At 41.3% G+C, this 21,965-nt stretch overlaps 1 protein-coding gene across 2 annotated transcripts in view; it reads right to left on the bottom strand.

The window, feature by feature from the left end:
* The window catches only part of RXFP2 (relaxin family peptide receptor 2), a 453,266-nt gene that overhangs the window by 83,816 nt on the left and 347,485 nt on the right, over window positions 1-21,965 (bottom strand). For both annotated transcript variants that reach the window (XM_082248385.1, XM_082248386.1), the window contains exons 6-7: window positions 12,300-12,371; window positions 12,031-12,102 (exon numbers count right to left, since the gene is read on the bottom strand). In XM_082248385.1, the coding sequence (XP_082104511.1) occupies window positions 12,031-12,102; window positions 12,300-12,371 (144 nt within the window). The remainder of the gene's footprint in view (window positions 1-12,030; window positions 12,103-12,299; window positions 12,372-21,965) is intronic.

The raw sequence follows: 21,965 nt of genomic DNA, 5'->3' as shown, positions 1-21,965 counted from the left end.
TTCTACAGCAAATGTTTATATTTAAAGGAACTGATATAACTGCTACACAAATCACATTATAATTTGATATTGAAAATATTTTTTTTTTAAGTATAGCAAACTGTTTTTTTTTTAAGTTCCCAAACATTCTCAGTTATCTCTTTTGTAATCACAGTTATACTGCTAAGTATATAGTCAGGATTTCTCAGGATCTTGATCCTTCTGTACTTTACTTACTGCCTCTCTCGGGAGTATGCACAAAGCTTGAGATAAAGTAAAGGCAGCGCGTTATATGAAATATGGCATCTTGTGAAACATCCTTCAAAGAAATGCCATTTTTCTTATAATAACACCAACTCTCATGCTATTATTGTGAGACAGATCCTCTCACTCAGCTTTCAATCAGAAACAATTCAACAAGTGCACTTAAAGGACAAGTTCAATATCTAACTAACAGAATCTGCAGCAAGATTATCTGAAATATTTGCAATAAAAAAGTTGATCTGAAGGGGATATTTCTCCATAAATTAAATTTTTAATTGGTGCCTATAACATATTTTATTAACCACTTAAGCCCCGGAAGATTTTACCCCCTTCCTGACCAGGGGGTTTTTTGCGATTTTTTACTGCGTGACTTTAACGGACAATTGTGCGGTCGTGCGACACTGTACCTAAACTAATTTGACGTCCTTTTTTTCCCACAAACAGAGCTTTCTTTTGGTGGTATTTGATCACTTGTGCGATTTTTACTTTTTGCGCTATAAACAAAAAAAGAGCGTAAATTTCGCAAATATAACAATATTTTTCTAATTTTTTTATATGAAATTCCCCCCCAAAAAAATGTAAAAATCAAAATTTTTTAACATTTTTGGCCAATTTGTTTTATGCTACATATGTTTGGTAAAAAAAATTGCAAAAAGCGTATTTTGATTGGTTTGCGCAAAAGTTATTGCGTTTACTAACTAAGGGAAAGATTTCTGTCATTTTTGGTGTTTTTTTTTAACGCGTAATGGCGGCGATCTGCGTTTTTTTTGCGGTACTGCGACATTGCGGCGGACAGATCAGACCCTTGACTGACATTTTTGACACTTTTGGGGTTACCAGTGACATTACTACAGTAATCAGTGCTATACATATGCACTGTTACTGCAAAATGACACTGGCAGGGATGGGGTTAACTTTATTGGGAAGGGAGGGGTTAAGTGTGTCCCTAGCGGCATGCTTTTTACTGTGATTGGCTGTGGCTACTAGTGTAGGAACAGTGATCAACGGTCCTACATAGTAGAACCGTATGATCAGTGTTTCTACACAGGGGAGAATGACAGGCGGCTTGTTTACATCAGCCGCCTGCCTTTCTCCCTCTGCACCGACGATCGGCGAGTGACCGGCGGACATCGGGTCCGCCGGTCACACGCACTGACTTCCCTGTGAACGAGCCGCCGCGGCCCGCTATAGGCTCACAAGGAAGTGACAGGCAAGCAACGTAGATCTACGTCACTCTGCCTGGCCGGGGCTGACCGCCGCAGTAAGTAGTCGTGCGGCGGTCGGCAACCGGTTAATGAAGATTCAATACAGGGTCTACCAGCGGCAAACTTTTTCCAGAGCAGTAGCTGCTTTCTTAGGGACTGTCTCTGCCTAACTGAACCTCCATACTGAGGAGTGGGGGAGGACTGTTCCTCCTCTGACTCATTTAGCTGTGTATGAAATTAGAGATTCAGCTATTTGTCTCTGCAAATAACAGGCTTATCTCAAGTAAAGCAATTAAGGATGAATTCCAAGTATGAATAATTTTACATAGTTACATTGATAGAACCAGCTTGGACCAATGTAACTATGCATATACCATACCTGTGGGGTCCCCATGGAAATCACTGTAGTAAGCATCACTACTATAGTGATATCCATCAGCTTCTGGGTCCCATGATGAGCAGCTGCCCCACTGCATTTTGAACACAGGAGGTTGCCTGTTTGGTATAGGAGCCTCTCAGAGAATGCTTTGCATTTTTCAATGAATTCAAAGCATTCTTTGATTGGAAGAGGTGGAGACATGGGGAGTTCTGATAACCACCATTCTCTGAATGCTGTCCATACCGAGCAAGCAACCTCCTGTGTTCAGTAAGCAGCAGATCTCCTGCTCAGCATGGGACCTGGAAGCTAATAAAGAGCACTGTAGTAGCTGTACCTACTACAGTGATTTCCAGCTTGCACAAGGATCCCATAAGTATGGCACCTACAGTGGAGATTGAAAAGTTTGGGCACCCCAGGTAAAAATTTGTATTAATGTGCATAAAGAAGCCAAGGAAAGATAGAAAAATCTCCAAAAGGCATCAAATTACAGATTAGACATTCTTATAATATGTCAACAAAAGTTAGATTTTATTTCCATCATTTACACTTTCAAAATAACAGAAAACAAAAAAAATGTCATCTGCAAAAGTTTGGGCACCCTGCAGAGTTATTATCTTGTACTGCCCCCTTTGGCAAGTATCACAGCTTGTAAACGCTTTTTGTAGCCAGCCAAGAGTCTTTCAATTCTTGTTTGAGGTATCTTTGCCCATTCTTCCTTACAAAAGTCTTCCAGTTCTTTGAAATTTCTGGGCTGTCTGTCACGCACTGCTCTTTTAAGGTCTATCCATAGATTTTCAATTATGTTGAGGTCAGGAGATTGTGAAGGCCATGGCAAAACCTTCAGTTTACGCCTCTTGATGCAATCTCCCATGGATTTCGAGGTGTGTTTAGGATCATTATCCATTTGCTCTTTAATTTCAGCTTTTTCACAGATGGCATCAAGTTTCCATCCAAAATTTGCTGAAATTTTATTGAATCCATTTTTTCCTCTACTCGTGAGATGTTCCCTGTGCCACTGGCTGCAATACAACCCCAAAGCATGATTGATCCACTCCCATGCTTAACAGTTGGACAGAGGTTCTTTTCATTAAATTCTGTGCCCCTTCTTCTCCAAACGTACCTTTGCTCATTCCGGCCAAAAGGTTCAATTTTAACCTCATCGGTCCACAGAACTTGTTTCCAAAATGCATCAGGCTTGTCTATATGTTCATTTGCAAAGTTCAAACTTTGATTTTTGTGGTGAGGACCTAGAAGAGGTTTTCTTCTGATGGCTCTTCCATGAAGACCATATTTGTACAAGTATCTCTTTATAGTGGAATAGTGTACCACAACTCCAATGTCTGCCAGATCTTTCTGGAGGGATCGTGCAGTCAAACGTGGGTTTTGAATTGTTTTTCTCACAATCCTGCGAGCTGTTCTGTCTGATATTTTTCTTGGTCTTCCAGATCTTGCTTTAACTTCCACTGTTCCTAATGACTGCCATTTCTTAATTACATTCCGAACTGAGGATATTGACATCTGAAAACGCTTTGCTATCTTCTGATAGCCTTCTCCAGCTTTGTGAGCGTCAACTATTTTCAGTTTCAGTTTTCTAGACAACTGCTTAGAAGATCCCATGGTGCTGATTGTTGGGGCAAGGTCAGATGAGTCTGGGCATTTAAAACCTTTGAGATTGACATCACCTGGTCTTCCCAGACGATGATTGAGAACAATCCATGACACTGGCAGGTCTCAGCCTTGCAAAGGGGGCAGTGCATGCTATAAATTCTGCAGGGTGCCAAAACTTTTGCAGACACCTTTTTTTTGTTTTCTGTAATTTTGAAAGTGTCAATGATGGAAATAAAATCTAACTTTTGTTGACATATTATAAGAATGTCTAATCTGTAATTTGATGCCTTTTGGAGATTTCTCCATCTTTCCTTGGCTTCTTTATGCACAATAATACACATTTTTACCTGGGGTGCCCAAACTTTCGATCTCCACTGTATATATACTCACATTGGTCCAAGCTGGACCAAATGAACTACATAAGTAAACTATTCATAAGGACAGCATAGTAAATGCATGAAAAGGAGTTTAGGGTTCCCCATGCTAGGTGAGAAGCACACATGTAAAATATTCTTATGAAAATTTCATTGTGGAAGGAAGGTAGAGAAAGAGAAAGAAGGAAATTAATTAACATATAAACAAAACTATACATTTGTAAAAAACCCTCCACTACCAGACGTCATTAAGGCCTAATGCCCAGACCAAGTTAGCAGCTTCAGTATGCATTAATTAACTTGAAAGTAACTCTATGACTAATATATAGTATCTCACAGAAGTGAGTATACCCCTCACATTTTTGTAAATATTTTTTTATATCTTTTCATGTGACAACACTGAAGAAATTAAACTTTGCTACAATGTAACGTAGTGAGTGTAAAGCTTGTATATCAGTGTACATTTGCTGTCCCCTCAAAATAACTCAACACACAGCCATTAATGTCTAAACCGCTGGTAACAAAAGTGAGTACACCCCTAACTGAAAATGTCCAAATTGGGCCCAGTTAGCCATTTCCCCTCCCCGGTGTCATGTGACTTGTTAGTGTTACAAGGTCTCAGGTGTGAATGGGGAGCAGATTGGTTAGATTTGGTGTTATCGCTCTCTCTCTCTCATACTGGTCACTGGAAGTTCAACATGGCACCTCATGGCAAAGAACTTTCTGAGTATCTGAAAAAAAGAAATTTTGCTCTACATAAAGATGGCCTAGGCTCTAAGAAGATTGCCAAGACTCTGAAACTGAGCTGCAGCACAGTGGCCAAGACCATACAGTGGTTTAACAGGACAGGTTCCACTCAGAACAGGCCTTGCCATGGTCAACCAAAGAAGTTGAGTGCACATGCTCAGTGTTATTATATCCAGTGGTTGTCTTTGGGAAATAGACGTATGAGTGCTGCCAGCATTGCTGCAGAGGTTGAAGCCTGTCAGTGCTCTGACCATACGCAGCACACTGCATCAAATTGGTCTGCATGGCTGTGGTCCCAGAAGGAAGTCTCTTCTACAGTTTGCTGAAGACAAGAAGACTAAGAACATGGATTACTGGAACTATGTCATGTGGTCTGATGAGACCAAGATGAACTTATTTGGTTCAGATGGTGTCAAGCTTATGTGGTGGCAAACAGGTAAGGAGTACAAAGACAAGCGTGTCTTGCCTACAGTCAAGCATGGTGGCGGAAGTGTCATGGTCTGTGGCTGCATGAGAGCTGTCGACACTGGGGAGCTAGAGTTCATTGAGGGAACCATGAATGCAAACATGTACAGTACACACAGGGCCACAGGGCAGTATCCCAACATGATAACGACCCCAAACACACCTCCAAGACAACCACTGCCTTGCTAAACAAAAAGGGTAAATGTGATGGACTGACCAAGCATGTCTCCAGACCTAAATCCTATTTAGCATCTGTGGGGCACCCTCAAATGGAAGGTGGAGAAGTGCAAGGTCTCCAACATCCACCAGTCCTGTAATGTTGTCATGGAGGAGAGCATATTTACGCCCTTATACAAGCTGTACACTCACTACTTTACATTGTAGCAAAGTGCCATTTCTTCAGTGTTGTCACAATAAAGATATAATAAAATATTTACAAAAATGTGAGGGGTGTACTCACGTTTGTGAGATACTGTATATAAGTTGTATTAATACTGCAATCGGTTTATTATTAAACTAAATAAAGGGGTCCCAGCCCCGGATAGTATCAACTGGTACGAAACACAGAGGACGAAGCCTAGGAAGCTGATGTCATCACACAAACTGGAGCAAGCGGTGAGTTTTTTTAAATATCTGAAATCTTCGCATCTTTCTGAGTAACATTTTTTCTTGATAAACCTATGGTATTATATGGATTTACACCATTTGGAGTCCTCTTTTCCATTTATGGTGCATTCCTGTGGTACTCCTGCTGAGCTCCTTATTGACACCTATACAGTACCCTATTGTGTTACATAAGTACAGATGACCTAATTTCACAAGGGGTTATGATTATTTGATAAGAGGATTAAGGGAAAAAAGTCCCTTTTTGGAAACACGTGAGGATCACCAACACCAGCTTATAATTTATTTTACACTTTGAATTTCCCATCTATGATTTTTTTTGTATTTGGACTTGTATTATTTGGCAATATAAGTTTTAATATATTTGCATCAACAATCACTATCACTATCTGATCATCACATTTAAAGGGGTAGTGAAGCATTTTTGTTTTATGGTCTATGACAATGTGTCTACCTAAATAATGTTTACATAGATTTTTAAGGACTCTTCCTGCTTGTGTTTGAGTGTAGGCCCACAAATGGACAAAATCGTTATAAAAAATAAGATTTTAGTACTTGCTGTAAAATCCATTTCTCTGAGTTCATCAACGGACATAGCGCTCCAATAATTATGACTATAGGGTTATATTGCCTCTTCCAGGAGTAGGACTAGTCAGAACAAAAAACACTTGGCTACCCCTATGGGCCGTTCTCAGCTGGTATATAACACCCCCCCCCTGCTATGCTCTAGGTAATCAGTTTAGTAGCAAGCAGTATTAGAAGTGTCAAAAACTCCTTAGAGGGGTGGGTGCTGTGTCCATCAATAAACTCACAGAAATTGATTTTTACGGTAAGTACAAAAATCCTCTTTTCTCTTTAGTTCCTTGACAGACAGAGCGCTCCATTAATCATTACTATAGGGACATCCAAAAGCAGTGCCAAAAGGAAAATGTGGGATGGGGAAAACAACTCAAAGCTAAACACAAGAGCCCTAACTCACAGTAGCTCAACCAGGACACAGGAGCCCCATATGAAAAAAAAAATGTAAGGAAAAACACCCCTCAAGAAGGAACAGCTTCCTTTAAAAGCAGCTTGCAAAACCTTGCAGCCAAAAGAAGTATCCGCAGATGCCAAAATATCTACTTTGTAGAATTTGGTGAAAGTATGCACCGACAACCAAGTGGCCGCCTTGCAAACTTGAGATATTGACGCTTGATAACGGAAGGCCCAGGAAGTACTAAGCACCCGAGTAGAATGCACCGTGACAGGGAAAGAAGAAACCTGCCCTTTAATAGAATAGGCCTGAGTCACTGTCTGTCTGATCCATCTAGAGATGGTAGCCGAAGAAGTGGCCAGCCCTTCCTTGATTCTTGTGTAACCACAAAAAGCGAGTCTGACCTCCGAAAGGACTCTGTAGCTGCCAGATACTCCTGAATCGCCCGAACCACATCCAAGGTATGCAAAGCAAATTTCTTGGGATGAGCCGGCCTAGGACACAAGGAAGGCAACACAATGAACGCATTGAAATAGAAGTCAGAGACAACGTTGGGCAGGAATGATGGACAGCGACGAAGAACCACCTTATCTCTATGGACCGCTAAATAATGACTACGACAGGATAATGAAACCAACTCCTATACCCTGGGGGCCGAGGTATGCAAGAATGCCATCTTCTGGGACAATGTAGGCAAGGGAATGTCCCGAATATTCCCAAATGGAGATTTCTGGAGAACTGAGAGTACCAAGTTTAAATCTCACGGTGGCAAAAGAGACTGTACAGGTGAAGCCATATGTCGACTCCCCTGAATGAAGGTATGAACTAAAGAGTGCGTGGCTAGGGGTCACTGAAAGAAGATTGCCAAGGCAGACACCTGGCCTTTGATGGTACTCAAGGCAAACTTCTTCTCAATGCCCTGTTGAAGAAAGGCTAAGATCCGAGCCACAGAAAAGGATCGAGGATGAGCGTCAATCAACTATGTATGCTTTCCACATATGAAGTTGCTGGAAGTTGACTTCCTTACCTTCACCATAGTAGGGATCACTGATCCAGACAAACCTCTATCCCTCAGTACCTGGCTTTCAATAGCTAAGCCATTACAACCAATAACTGTAAAGCAGGATGGTAGATCAGCCCTTGGGACAACTGGTCCTCTTTGAGAGGTAGCACCAGAATGATTAGAAGACCCTCCATCTTGATTCTTCACAGGAATCACAGAAGAAGCTTGAGCCGAGGATGACACTGGTCTTTCTGTACTCCTAGGATGCCTGCGGCCTCTGCCAGAGGGACCTGTGACCTTGCCACAAACCTCAGTATCCTCCTGTGGAGCCGAACCTGCTGAAGGAGCTGCATGCAGGACTGTGCAAACAGAACTGTCTTGAAGGTGGATACCACCAGACTCAGAACCTGTATGCAAGTCGGGAGAGAGAACTGGCTGTGTGACAGCAGCCGGTGAATCACGGCCTGTGGTTCCTGAAGTTTGTCCACAGTAAGGACCACCCTGGTAAAAATAAAAATCAGACCTAGGTAATCAAATTCCCTGGGCAGGGATAGGGGGGACTTCAGGTAGTGCGGACATCACCTGAACCTTTGCAGGAATTATCTCCACACACGGAGACTCAGGGCCTAAAAAACCCGAAATGGACAAAGATTGCCCCCCTTTTTAGGTACCCCTAAAATAATAATTTTGTGGATCCCCTTGACGCTCACGAAGGAGGTCTATTAGGCCAGAAACCAGCGAAGATGTCCCCCCACCCCAGGAATGAGTGAGGGCAGACCTTCATGTCATCCAGAGTAGCCCCAAACAGGCGATCGCCTTGAAAGGGCAGATCAATGAGAGCTTTCTTGAGGGCTTGGTCTGCAGACCAAGTCTTAAGCCACAGCATGCGCCTAATCACCTCTGCTGAACCAGAAAGCTTGGACAGCACAGAAGCTGTATCCAAAACTGCATCACAAATAAACTGCAGCCCCTGGACCAACTAATCCACTAAATCAACATAAGCAGTGGGAATCTGCACACCCCCCCAGGCCCTGACGCAAAAACTTGGCAATTTCAGCTAGGGCCTGAGACACCAGGACTGAGGCCAAGACTGGCTGCAATGCCAAACCAGCCATAGTAAACATGCTGTGTGCCACAGGATCCAATTTCCTGTCAGCCAGGTCTTAAAAGGATGGCGATTCTTTTACTGGGATCATGGTTGCTTTATTCAACCTGGAAACAGGAGGGTCCACCACGTGTGGACTAGTCCACTTTTTTTTAAAGTGATTCCTCAAAAGGGTAACATACTGCAAAACATTTGGGGACCACAAAGGGTTGCTTTGGTTGCTCCCATTCCTTATAGATAAACCTGTAAAAATAAGGCAAATAAGGAAACACCTTTGGTGTGTGATGTGACTTATGCGCACCAAAAGACACAGCCATGTCCATGGCCACATCAGCCGCATCCTCCTTTTTTAAAGTCTCACACACTGCAGTAATAAGTGCATCTACCAGAGCTTTTTCATTTGCTGCTGCGACCGTGGGGGAATCATCCTCACTACTGGTCGGGTTGGGGGGCGTGATATCAAGTCCCCCTGAATGGGTCGCGTCCATGGCGGCATCAGGGTCAGAATCAGATGAGACAGACTGAGCAGGAGAAGGCGGGGGATGCTTCCTCCTGGGCCTTTGCCCACACGCCACTTCCACCCGGGATACTAAGGACTGTAGGACCACCGTCAGCGCAAACATGGGAAGCTGGGGTTCCGAGGGACCTTCTACCTCCATGAGGGGTCAGTGGGGGAGATGTGACCCTGGGGCTCCGTAGGAAAAAAGAAGGCCTTGCAGTACAAAAGATTATTTGGCACCACTAAAGGATCCCCCAATATTCAGTATACCTATTAGCAGAGAGAGATATACACAGGGACCCCCAAGGACTCACCCTACCAGCCAGAGGAGTGCTGTAATTTGGACTCAGCAATACCATGAACGCTATCCCTTTCATATGTCCTGGGCACAGGAGTAGGGGAAAGAGGGGGAAGAAGAGGAGCCCCACGAGGCTCTGGCTGTTTCCAGCGTCTCGACGGACCAAGGGAAAATTAGGTCATCAGGCTACACAAACATGACCGGCGGCTGGAGACCAGCTAAACCAAGGGAAAATGGCCACCGCAATGTCATCGGACTTCTCAAATATGGCCGCCGGCAGCTCAAGACCCCCCCATGAATGTACTGTAATCCCCGGGGCAAACATTAGGGAAAACTCTGCTGCTCACTCTGCACCGCTCTCTGCACTGGGAACCCCCTGCACTATACCCACACTGCACCAACCAGTAGGGCATGCACCTAGGGGCGCACTGAGGGATTTCAGGATGGGAGGAGTGAAACAGCAGGCAAGCCCGACCATCCCTAGAGGGTAGTCATGTCCACCCCAAACCGCACAAAGGGGGAGAGGGGGGACTTTACTGACTTTTCCTTTGTGCAGGTGACGCTCCAGACAGAACTCCTCATCACCGAAGTAGGGAAGCTGTCGGCAAAGGGGGCGCTGTGACTCGGACCAGTGCCCGGTCATAAGTGACCCTGCGAGAGGTTTCACTCATGAGCCAGTCTCTGTCTGTGGGGCTATGTCACGGCCAAACTAGCGCATAGTTGTGGTCTTCATTCACACGCTTTCTGGCTGGGCTGGGGGGGACCACTGGATCTAGATTATTCAGCCTGTCTCCCAGCCCCGCAGCTGATTGTAGATCTCCCAAGAAAAAAAGCAAAAAAAGATGCAAGGAAGGAGAAAAAAATTGCTAGGATCAAGAGATCCTAGCAGGGAGCCTAGGTCCTTACTCCTGACTAGACAGATTAAAAACAGATTAACTAGAGCAGAAAGGGGGTTATATACCAGCTAAGGACAGCCCATGGGCATAGCCAAGTGTTTTTCTGCCTAGTCCTACTCGTGGAGAAGGCAATATAACCCTATATTCATGATTATTGGAGCACTGTGTCCGTCGATGAACTGAAGAGAAATGCATTTTGGTTCTTCTGTTCTCGGTGTGCTGCAAATACAAAGAAAGAGAGAACTAGGAAGCATATAGTGCCATCCTGTTACCTGTAAAGAAATCACCAACCTGCACGTGATTATGATGATTGGTTCCTAATTGTTGTGGCTGAGAGTGCGGTCTCTAGCTAATGTGCATAAGTGTGCACTGCTTGTTCTTGGAACCGTGAATGTAGATTCATGTTTACATACAAGTTATTAAGTGAAGATTCTCATATGCTTTAATAAATCAGCCCAACTGTGCCCCAGTATGTTAATCTGCACATTGCTATTGTCAAGTGGTTAAAGGATATCTATACCCAAGAACAAAAACGTCATATATTGCAGCTTACCAGTCCTTGGATGCAGTGGCTGCATTAATCTTCTCTTTTAAGTCTAAGAAAATTTTCAGCAAATACCTGTTCATCTTATTGGAAGTCCTTGTAACTTTACGTAAGCTAAATTAAAATTACAAACAAGGTTATCTTATTTCCAAGCCATCTTCTGTAAAAGATAAATTCCCCCTATTTCCCATGTAATGAAGATGAATATAAGGAGATGTGTTTGTAGTGAAAATAAAGATGAAAGCAGCCTAATGAGTGAGCCTAGACACCCCAAAGCCAGCCATACATTGGTCGAATTACGAAATAATTTTTTTTTGAAAATTGTAAATAAAATGTTTTGTTCGAATCTTGCACCATTAGTGGGTTGAAGCAGTAGACGATTTTCGTGTGGCCATCCAATTTGGGTGACCGGAAATGCTGGAAATTTTTTGAAAAACAAACTAATTTCTAAGCAATGATGGGAGAATCGTACAAGAAATATAATCAAAAAAGTAATGCGGATGAGCTGTGATCTGAAAAGAAAAAGAAGAATGAGGTGAAACTGAAGGCTTGGTTGGTCACATTTTCAAAATCAATGGTGGCACCATCGGATTACAAAACACAAAAAAATTTCTGATTTTCAAAAAAAAAAAAAAAATGTGTTCAGAAGTCGACCCATGTATGGCATGCATAAGACAGGACATGTCCTATTCCAAGGATTACCAGGAGAAAATAAAGAAAAAAAAAGCCTAAAAAAAATAATGCAGCCACCATATTTAGTGACTAGTAATCTGCAAAAAATTTCATTTTTGATATTGGGTGTAACACCACTTTAAAAGGGGACTGAGGGGGTGATTTATATAAATGTATAAAAGTTAGAGAAAAATAACCTTTTTTTGGGTTAGAGTTTTTTATAAACCATTTTTTTTCTGGATATGTGATAATAAAGGTTATTTGTAACTATATCTACAAATGTGTGGCAATTTACAAGTAGTATTTTCTGGAACAGTATAGCCTGCATGTGAATCTCAAAGTTCCTTTATGAACCTCCAACAATCTATTATAAAATAAAATAAAGAAAAACTTACAGCCATCTTAATTCATGCAAGTGGCTAAAGACCCCTTGCTGTAGGTACCTTATACAGTTGTTGCTAAGATATCTGAAAGAAGAAAGGTATGGTATTAATGAAAACATAAAGAGCAAAAATACATTTCAGGCTCTATTAATAAAACATTTTGTTCCTATAAGCACAAATTACTATAATTCAACATCAATGGGACTGTATGTGGAAAAAACCGGCAGGATTTTATTATTCATAATTCACAATGTAATTCACTAGTAACATAATTTACTTACAGTTTCTGAAGATTATATAAACCAAAGAAAGCTTTCTGAGATATATTACTCAAGCAGTTGTGTTGAAGGAATCTGAAAGGAAAAGGTTACACTATACTTAGATTTATTGGGAACGCATATTTATGAAAACTTTTTCCCCCATTTTGGCAATGCTATGGCAATTTACAATCCAGCCCATACCACTGTGTAACCAGATTTAAATGATCTGGTCTATTGTGTTTAAATGTTGAATTCATATGTTGTAATTCATAATCATTTAGTTACATTCATAGTCACTCAGCTACATTATAATTCATAGTCACTCAATTACATAGTTGGTACTTTTGAATAAAGACACAAGTCCATCCAGTTCTACCTTTATTTGTAAGTGTGTCCATGTCACCCAGATTCCCATATCCATGCATATTGTGGTATTAGGCTCGATTCACACGATTTCTGTAGTCATTTTTGCTGTGCTTGCCATGTTTTTTTTTGCCATGATTTTACTGCAATTATTTTTTTTCTTTTTTTTTTTGTTGAAAATTTGTTGTTGGGCAAACTTAAAAACACAAAATGCAAATTGCGGCAAAATAGCAGTAAAAACATGGTAACAACACCCTGCATGCTTTTCTGCAGCTTCTCCATTAAAGTCTATTGAACCAAAAAAGCAAATCCAAAAATGCAGAGGTACAAAAAATGCATTGATGTGAACGGGTACTATAGAAAACCATGTTAAAAAAATGTCCTGCGTTTCTGCAAAAAGCATGAAAAAACACATTGGTGTGAATGAGGCCTAAGACATAATTTGCTGACTGTGCATTTTTTTACTATATTGTCACTTTTCCACCTCCCGACACAAAACCTGATCAGCAACCTAAAAAGCTCATCTACTTCCACAAGCTGCTTTCTGGAGCAAGATAGCGAGTATTTAACATTAAGAGCCCTTTCACACTGAGTAGTTTTTCAAGCGCTTTGGTGTTAAAAAAAAGCACCTGAAAAGCTCACGAAAAATGCTTCCCACTAAAATCAATGAAGGCTTTCACACAAGGGTGGTGTGCTGGCGGTGCAGTGAAAAAAAAGCCAGGATGCAGCATCTTTAAAGCTTATTTGGAGCTCTAAAAAAGCGATTAAAAAATGTCCCTCTCCATTGCGCCTGAAAAGCGCCCAAAAAGTGCCTTAACTACTTAAGCCCAGGAAGATTTTACCCCCTTCCTGACCAGGGGGTATTTTGCGATTCTGCACTGCGTGACTTTAACGGACAATTGCGTGGTCGTGCGACGCTGTACCTAAACAAATTTGACGTCCTTTTTTTCCCACAAATAGAGCTTTGTTTTGGTGGTATTTGATCACCTGTGCAATTTTTTGATCATGCGCTATAATCAAAAAAAGAGCGACAATTTTGCAAAAATAACAATATTTTTCAAATTTTTTTATATGAAATTCCCCCAAAAAAATGTAAAAATCAAAATTTTTTAAAATTTTTGGCCAATTTGTTTTCTGCTACTTATGTTTGGTAAAAAAAAATCACAATAAGCGTATTTTGATTGGTTTGCGCAAAAGTTATTGCGTTTACTAACTAAGGGAAAGATTTTTGTCATTTTTGTTGTTTTTTTTTAACGAGTAATGGCGGCGATCTGCGATTTTTTTTGCGGGATTGCGACATTGCAGCGGACAGATCGGACCCTTGACTGACATTTTTGACACTTTTGGGGGTACCAGTGACATTACTACAGTAATCAGTGCTATACATATGCACTGTTACTGTAAAAATGACACTGGCAGGGAAGGGGTTAACTTTATTGGAGAGGGAGGGGTAAAGTGTGTCCCTAGGGGCTTGCTTCTAACTGTGCAGGGATGTGGCTGTGTGTGTAACAGCACAGATCAATGGTCCTACATAGCAGGATTAGCGGTTAGATCAGTGCTTTTACACAGGGAAGAATGACAGGCGGCTTTGTTTACACTAGCCGCCTGCCTTTCTCCCTTCACAGCAGGCGATCGCGAGTGACCGGCGGACATCGGGTCCGCCGGTCACACCTACAGAGGTGTCCGTGAACGAGCCGAGGCAGGAGCGCGACTCCGGCGGCGCACGCTCGTCCGCTATTGGCTCCCAGGCTAGTGACGTACCGATGCGTCACTTTGTCTGGCCGGGGCTGACCGCCGCAGTTTATGTACTTGCGGCGGTCTGCAACTGGTTAAAAGGGCTTAAAAAGTACCTCAAAAGCAAAAGCTGGGGGACTGGGCTAAGCGCACAAATTGTGTCAATAGGCGCACACAGCCTGGCTTAGGATCGAGCCTGCAGGTGTGCCGCCATACCAAACACTTACTTACTATGGGGGGGTACACAAAGAAGAGGAGGAGCCAACAACGCCGGTAGGAAACCCAAAAAATGGAACCTTTACAAATGTTTTAAGACTACTGGTTTTAGAAAAACATTTCAAAACGCTACCCTGTATTGAGGAAACAAGCTCAGATGTATTTTATTGCCTTCCAAACATGCGATTAAGTAGATCTAAGTTTCACTGAGGCCTTCAGTGCTGAAAATTATTTAATTCTACTTTTCAACACATTTCTGCCTCATGTTGAGAAGCTGATATCCCTGAACCAAAAATATCCATTCAATTAAAAGTTTAAATAAAAATGCATTTAGGTGAGCTTTAAATATATTCATAATGCTAAATAATACATTTTAATGGGTTGTTTTAATTGTGAAATACATACTTTTGATTACAGTGTTTTAATATAGAGTAGTAGTCTCTGCTTTGAATCAAGAAAGAGGTGTGTGTTTTTATAAGTGTGTGGGAGCTAGGGATGCAGCCTGGGAGGCAAATGGGCATCAGCTCAAAAGGTTTGGAAACCACCTGCCAAAGCTAACAGAGCTTGGCCAGAGTCTGAAACAAGCACTACTAAGATTTTTTTTAAATCTTAACAAATATCTCTCATGTTTATTTATTAGAATTCTACTGCCAAATATGCAGGTTGGGCTTTCTGTTCTTTTCTCCTCCTAATTTAATTTTGGAGTGAATGGGAACTGAGTTTGAAAAGGGAAAAAGAACATCTCTTTCTAGGACTGAAATCTCACAAGTACAGAAGTTGCTCTCAGTCCCCAGTTCTCTAGGTTGATATGTTGCTGACATCGACCTTTCAAGAAAAATGAGTACATTTAGCTTACTTTTGAATCCTAAGGGTTCATGCACATGAGGCTTTAACAGCCATTTTTAATGCCAAACATAATTTCCCCACGGCCGGGGAGCTGCAAGTACTACGTACATCCTGCCATACAAGTGAATGCATGACAAGTGAATGCTGACTTGTACCTATGCATGCACGTATGACATATTTTCCAAATGCGATGGCTGAGGGCAGGAAACCACTGAGAAAATTAGTGGTTGCCTCACCTGATAGCTTTTTGATTTTTTTGAAACTTTATTAGTATGATATATTTTCAGAATTGTATTTCTTTCTGGCCACCCTACAAAGATATAACAAAGGTTTAATCATTTGGCTTTGCTTTTCATCTGGAACTTTCTAGAGTCACCTGCTGAAGTGAATTCTCCATAAGTCCTATCTAATAGAGGGCACAGTACGAAAAATATACTATAGTCTAGTGGTACTTAACATCAGCTCTTAGAGCTCCACTAATGCTGAAAATACACCCACTGATATGATCATTTCATATAAAAACTTCAAATAAATACATTTGACCAGATTGATCTTTTAATTTGTTGTGTCAAATTAATGTTTTTTTGATTGCAAGATTGTTTAAAATTACTAAATCCATAATCCCTCATTCTTTGTCATTGCGTTGGGCCAACATTACAGTTTACATTACTGTTTTTATCTCAGTACCAGGAAGGGGCATAGCTACATTTGTACACAAATTTGCTGGTAAGCCAGATTTGCTTTTCATAAAATTATTTTTTTGAGTCCATTAAAGGACACAGGAATTTGTACAATGTTGGGTTATAATGCCATCTACAGTAAAAATAGAAGGGTGGGGGGCCTCGCGGCCCCGAGTGATTTGTTGAGGCAATGGCTGGTGTTAACGCTTAAATCATCAGGACATCATGGTTGATATGGTGTCAGGATGATTGAAACACATTATTTCTATTATCACATTGTATTATAAAATGAAATAGTTCAACTCACCATAATGCAGATACAGTAGAAGCCTTCACTTGCCACTGTCGAAAGTAACTATACCGTAAAGTATAAAATGCTGCGCTCACCTACTAGTGCACTTAACTGATAATGTTATGAACTGTGAATACATGATTCCCAATAAACAATCAAAAAATCAAATAAATACAGCAATGTGCAAATACAATATTGGTGAATAACAAATTAGAGTGAATCGGTGGATAAAGTCCCATAGACCAACAATTTGAAAAATGGCTCGAAATTGCTATCAATAAAGTCTCTAAAAGATGACCATCCACACACAATGATTCTTCAATCCCTTCACCAAATGGACACCCGGTGTGTAGAAGCGCTTACCAGAAAGCACAGACCCCTTAATTATAGGGGGTCAGTGCAAGCAGGGTTGTATACAGGATAGAGATCCAGATCCTAGAGGATATCTGCACCCGGCAGGGAGATCCACCTTACATCCACCTGATAAGTATAAGTAACTCCGTACTCCTCAGCCACCCCAATGCTCCTCGGAGTGAGAATGAATGAAACAAAGGGCTGATATGGTGAAGTACGTTTAGGCAGATTTATTGAAAATAAGGTAGATGCACTTACATGGTATCAAATAACAGCGGGCATTTTAATAGAGCATGTTCCGTGGACACCAAAGCCAGACGCCGCTTCCGCGTTCCAATATGCGTGCCGCCTGGTCCCGGGAGTGACGTAGTTGCGTGATTGCGATCAAAACATCCCGACGTGTTTAGTCAGCGCGTAGGCTGTTGTCATCAAGGTTCATGTGATCGCATTCACTCCACTTGCAATTTATAATGTTCAACCTCCTTGCTCATCCAATCGGCCAACACCAGACCCTTACATACGCCCACCGGAAGTGAAGCGCCAATCAATAACAAATTATACAGCCTCACCCTCCCGGAAGAAGGGCAAGCATATCAAATGAGCACAGTTTGCCCTCACTTTGAGCATTGGAACATCTGGGTAGCTCACAGCTGATAACAGAGTACTGGCGGAGCCGAACAATTGGTGGCAAAGGGAATTTCAAGACAGAATTGATTTGCTCTATACAGCTAATAAGTACAAATATATATTAAAAAAAATTAAAATAAACAATATTAAACATTAATAAAATGACATACCAATTCCTAATAGACCAATTACCAATTACTTGCCACTGTCGCCTACCACCAGATGCTGCGTGTCATTTGCCACCATCGCCTGCCACCAGATGCAGCGTGTCACCTGTTAATGGCACCTGCTACCAGATGATGCATGTCACTTGCCACCGTCACCTGCCACCAGATGCAGCTTGTCACTTGCCACTGTTGCCTGTCACCAGATGCTGCGTGTCACTTGCCACCATCGCCTGCCACCAGTTGCAGCTTGTTACTTGCTGCTTTCGCCTGTCACCAGATGCAGCATGTCCCTTGCTGCCATCACCTACCATCAGATGCAGCTTGTCACTTGGCAGCATTGCCGCTTGTCATTATCTTTCCACTAGATGCAGCTTCCCAGTGTAGCTTTTCAGCACAAACACCTTGTCTCTTTAAGAATTTTTAATGCCAACTTGTAAAGGTTTTCTGCACTTACATGTACCCCTCTTCTTGCAACCTCTCTCCAGCGTATGGCATCCAGAGAATCCCTCTTTCAAAAGCAGGGAAAAAGTCACATGTACAGTTGCTTTACTGCATTCAGTCCTGACAGTCATAAGGCAGAACAATTTTCTTTCTTGTCCATTAAGGGACACAGGAATTCTTAGAGTGTCTGGATACTCAAAAGCAGCCCAACACAGGATTGGGCAACAGAGCAGACTCAGGAAAAAAACAACAGAAAAATAGTGGACTGTTTCTACCTCAAAGAACAACTTGAAGCATCCAACACACAAAGCTAGCATCAGATGATCCTAAGATCATAACTTTGAATGATGGTCTGACTGAGTCACCTAGATTTGGTAAACCGAGATGAAGGAATACCCCTATGGGGCCCATCAGGGATTACAAAAGTGCAACAGTATTCCTGAAAGCAATGGCTGAGAGATAGACTTTCACTGCCAGAAACACTTCCAGACAGTGGAGGGATTTTTCCTTTTGGGAAACTAAAACCGCACCAGGGATGTATATTGTGGAAAAGGAGGGAACATGAAGTTATGACTAGGATGGGATCCAAACACCTGTCTTGCCCCAGTGACACTATTGGTTTCTCTGATATGTAGGGAGGTCTGACTGGATTGGATGACCTTCCAGCTGGATGGTCCAATGCTGCAGAGCTAGTCAAAGCACCTGAAGTTCCAGGATGTTAATGGAGATGCAAGACACTTCTGAAAACAAAGTCCACTGCTTTGGCAGGGTGGCTCCTCCCCAGCCTGTCAGGATGGCATCTTTTAGGATCTTTTAGAAAAAAAAGCAAAAAAAACAAAGGACTTCATTATTCCTAGAGCTGACTTCCTGGAAACACCTGGTCCTCTGTCAGAAAATGAATCAACTCTGCAAAAGCAAAAGTAGGACTAGACCTCAAAGGTCTAAATGATCAGTCACTTCCAGTGACAACTTCTGAGGACTCCGGATCCCCCGAACTGTTGCAACTTCTGAAAAATCAAAACCCTGTTGTCTTTAACAACTTGTGCTAACTGTTCCCTCTACAGGAGTTTGTCTAAATATCCCACAATAGGGATGTTACAAGTGCACAGCATGGCTAATACTAGGAAAAGTAGGGGTAACCCTTCATGCCAAGAAAGGCCTGTCTTAAAGAATGGCTGATTTTGAGTGCCAGATCTTGGCTTTAAACTATAAACCAGGCTGGGAGAGCCTCTATAAGTGAATGAAGAAGCAATTAAAAACTATTTTTGGCAGAGGGTTAGTCTTTTGAATCCATGCCTTAAGCAATTTCTATTGAGGAAAGAGAATGTTCTTGCTGCCTGAAGTGGCCCAGATAAACAGCATTTAGAATCGATTCAAAGAGACGTCTCAAAGACCATGCAGAACAAATGCTTCCCATACAAGAATACTGCAGTCGAGGTCTAGCACCCAATCAAGGTGCCCATGCATGTGTACAGAAATGAACCACATTATAGCCAAACTGGGAAACTTCTATCACACCAACACAGCTAAAATTTAGGAGTACAGCCATTCATCCGTGTGTACTACAAGCAAGAGATCAATCAAATGTAGTTGAGAGATCTCTTTAAGGGTGTCTGACCAGGTGACCAGGTAGCCTCAGTTTAAAAAGGTGCAAACACAAGCAGGATAGGGTGCTTCAAATTTCAAAATTAATTCACTGAAGAAAGGGAAGACGTTATGCTATGCTTAGGGGTAGAACAACCAAGACCAGCAATAGAATGTGGGGCAACAGCTTTTAATTCCACTAAATCAAGTGTAGCTCTGACCGCTGTAATAAGGAGAAAAATGTATTCCCTGAATTGGATGTAATTGCAACAGATTGAAATGAGTACTTCTTCCTTCAGAGAGGGCATAGCATCCACATCTAATAACAGATACATTAAGGGATCCTGACCAAACCAAAGAAGTCCAGCAAATAAGTCAGATAGAGTATGGAAGAAAAGGGGGAAAAGATGGAAGAAAACAGTCCATGATTTGGAGGTTGGTCCCCAGCGGATAGCTGACTACACCAAATGGAGCGTTATGTCAGTGATAAAAGTGAAACCCAACCAAAACAAGGTGTGTGACAGTGCTGGTGAAGGAGGGGAGCCAGTATTAACCCTCAGGACCGCTTAGAGGGGAAAGCCACTTGGCCCAGAGGGCAACCTAAGCCTGAATGGTCTTAGTGTCGTACGACACATAAGACCCACATTATCTGGTAAGTGACCCATCCTATTCACTTTTGGAACCAGCAATTGATACCTTGAACATTCAAGCCAGAGCACTTGCACTTTTGTGTGGATAACTACCTATTGAGGACATCCATTGCCTGAGCACAATCACCATTGATTGATGGGCTTTTATATTTATTAATTTGTTCCCTTTTATAGATCGTGTTGTTTGATGGTATCTATTTAATACAGTCAAAGTTACCAAGCATATGACCCACCGCTATGATTTAAGAATTTAAAAAATAATTAACCTTCTTAGCGGTATTCCCGAGCGTGGCTCGGGGTTAAATTTCAGAGCCAAAAGCGGTAACCCCGAGCCACACTCGGGGTACTGCCAGAAGCATCGCTGGATCCTGTAAGCAGGGTTACTTACCTTGTCACCGGGATCCAGCGATGTGCCCGGCGGTATCTAGTGGCGGTTCTTCCTCCCAATCGTCTCCGTGCCCCGGCTTCCGTCTCCTGCGACGTGACGTTTGCAGGGGGTGGAACCGGCGGCAAATTAAAAAGTAAAACACACCAAACACACTGATACTATTCGAAATAAAAAAAAAAATCACATTAGATTGTCCCCCAGTGCCCTTTCCTGCTGTTTTACTGTACTTTTTCTGTATATATATATATATATATATATATACATACGTATATATATATATATATATATATATATATGCATATATATATATATATATATATATATATATATATATATATATTATGTATACATATATAATATATGTATACATATATAATATATGTATATATATATATATATATATATATATATATATATATATATATATATATATATATATATATATATAATGTATACAGTTGGTTTGGGCTGCTCATTCACAAGAATTACATGCAAAGTAATGGTACCGCTTTCAGCACCTAAATTCCAAAAGAATCATACCGCCAGGGAGGTTAATGTATGGTACTATATTTTGTTTACTAATCAAATGATATTTATGAAGACACATTGGCACTTTATAACTTCATTGGTAATTTAAATTCATAGGATTCGTTGTTTAAATCATAATATAGCAAGCGCTGTATTTGACCTTTTTAAAGACCATTTCTGTGACATTTTATTCATTTTTTACAGCAGCTGCTTATTTAGCCCATTTTAATATTTTTAATAATTTTAATTAATTTATATCATATATTGCTTATAACCCAACCAAAACAAATCTAAGGATTAAGACCCCTCTAATCCCCAAACTAATCTGCCCTGACGTACTGCAATAGCAAAGGCAATGGAAAGAACTGAAATAGAGATCTAGCCAGTATTGTGCCTACTACAAATACTTAGTGACTACAGAAAAATAATGAAAAGAATTCCACTGATCACTCAGCTGTGACTGGAATAATCAGTGTTTTGAGAACACCAGAGTAAATATCTGCTTAAGGGTTATGAATAAAGCAAAAAGTATGGCGCTAAATTATTACAACATGATAGAAAATTTATATTTTTTGGCCAATGCCCCTGAAGATGTCATTCTTTGACAAAATGTGCGTTGGGCAGGGCCTACATGTGATGCCTTTACGCTATCTGACTGCCAGAACACCAGTGTTTGGAGATTGCCTGCTCATGAAACCACTCTGTGCATCTTTTAATGCGATTTTATTGTGGAAAATATGTAAGTGCACTTTTTTTTATTAAAGATACTGATTTTTTTAAACATATTGCGCTATGACATGTTTTCTTGCTTTGCATT

Source organism: Pelophylax lessonae (genome assembly GCF_965119305.1).
Source record: "Pelophylax lessonae genome assembly, chromosome: 2".
In the NCBI taxonomy this organism is placed as follows: Eukaryota; Metazoa; Chordata; class Amphibia; order Anura; family Ranidae; genus Pelophylax; species Pelophylax lessonae.
This window is presented reverse-complemented; position numbering and strand designations above follow the sequence as displayed.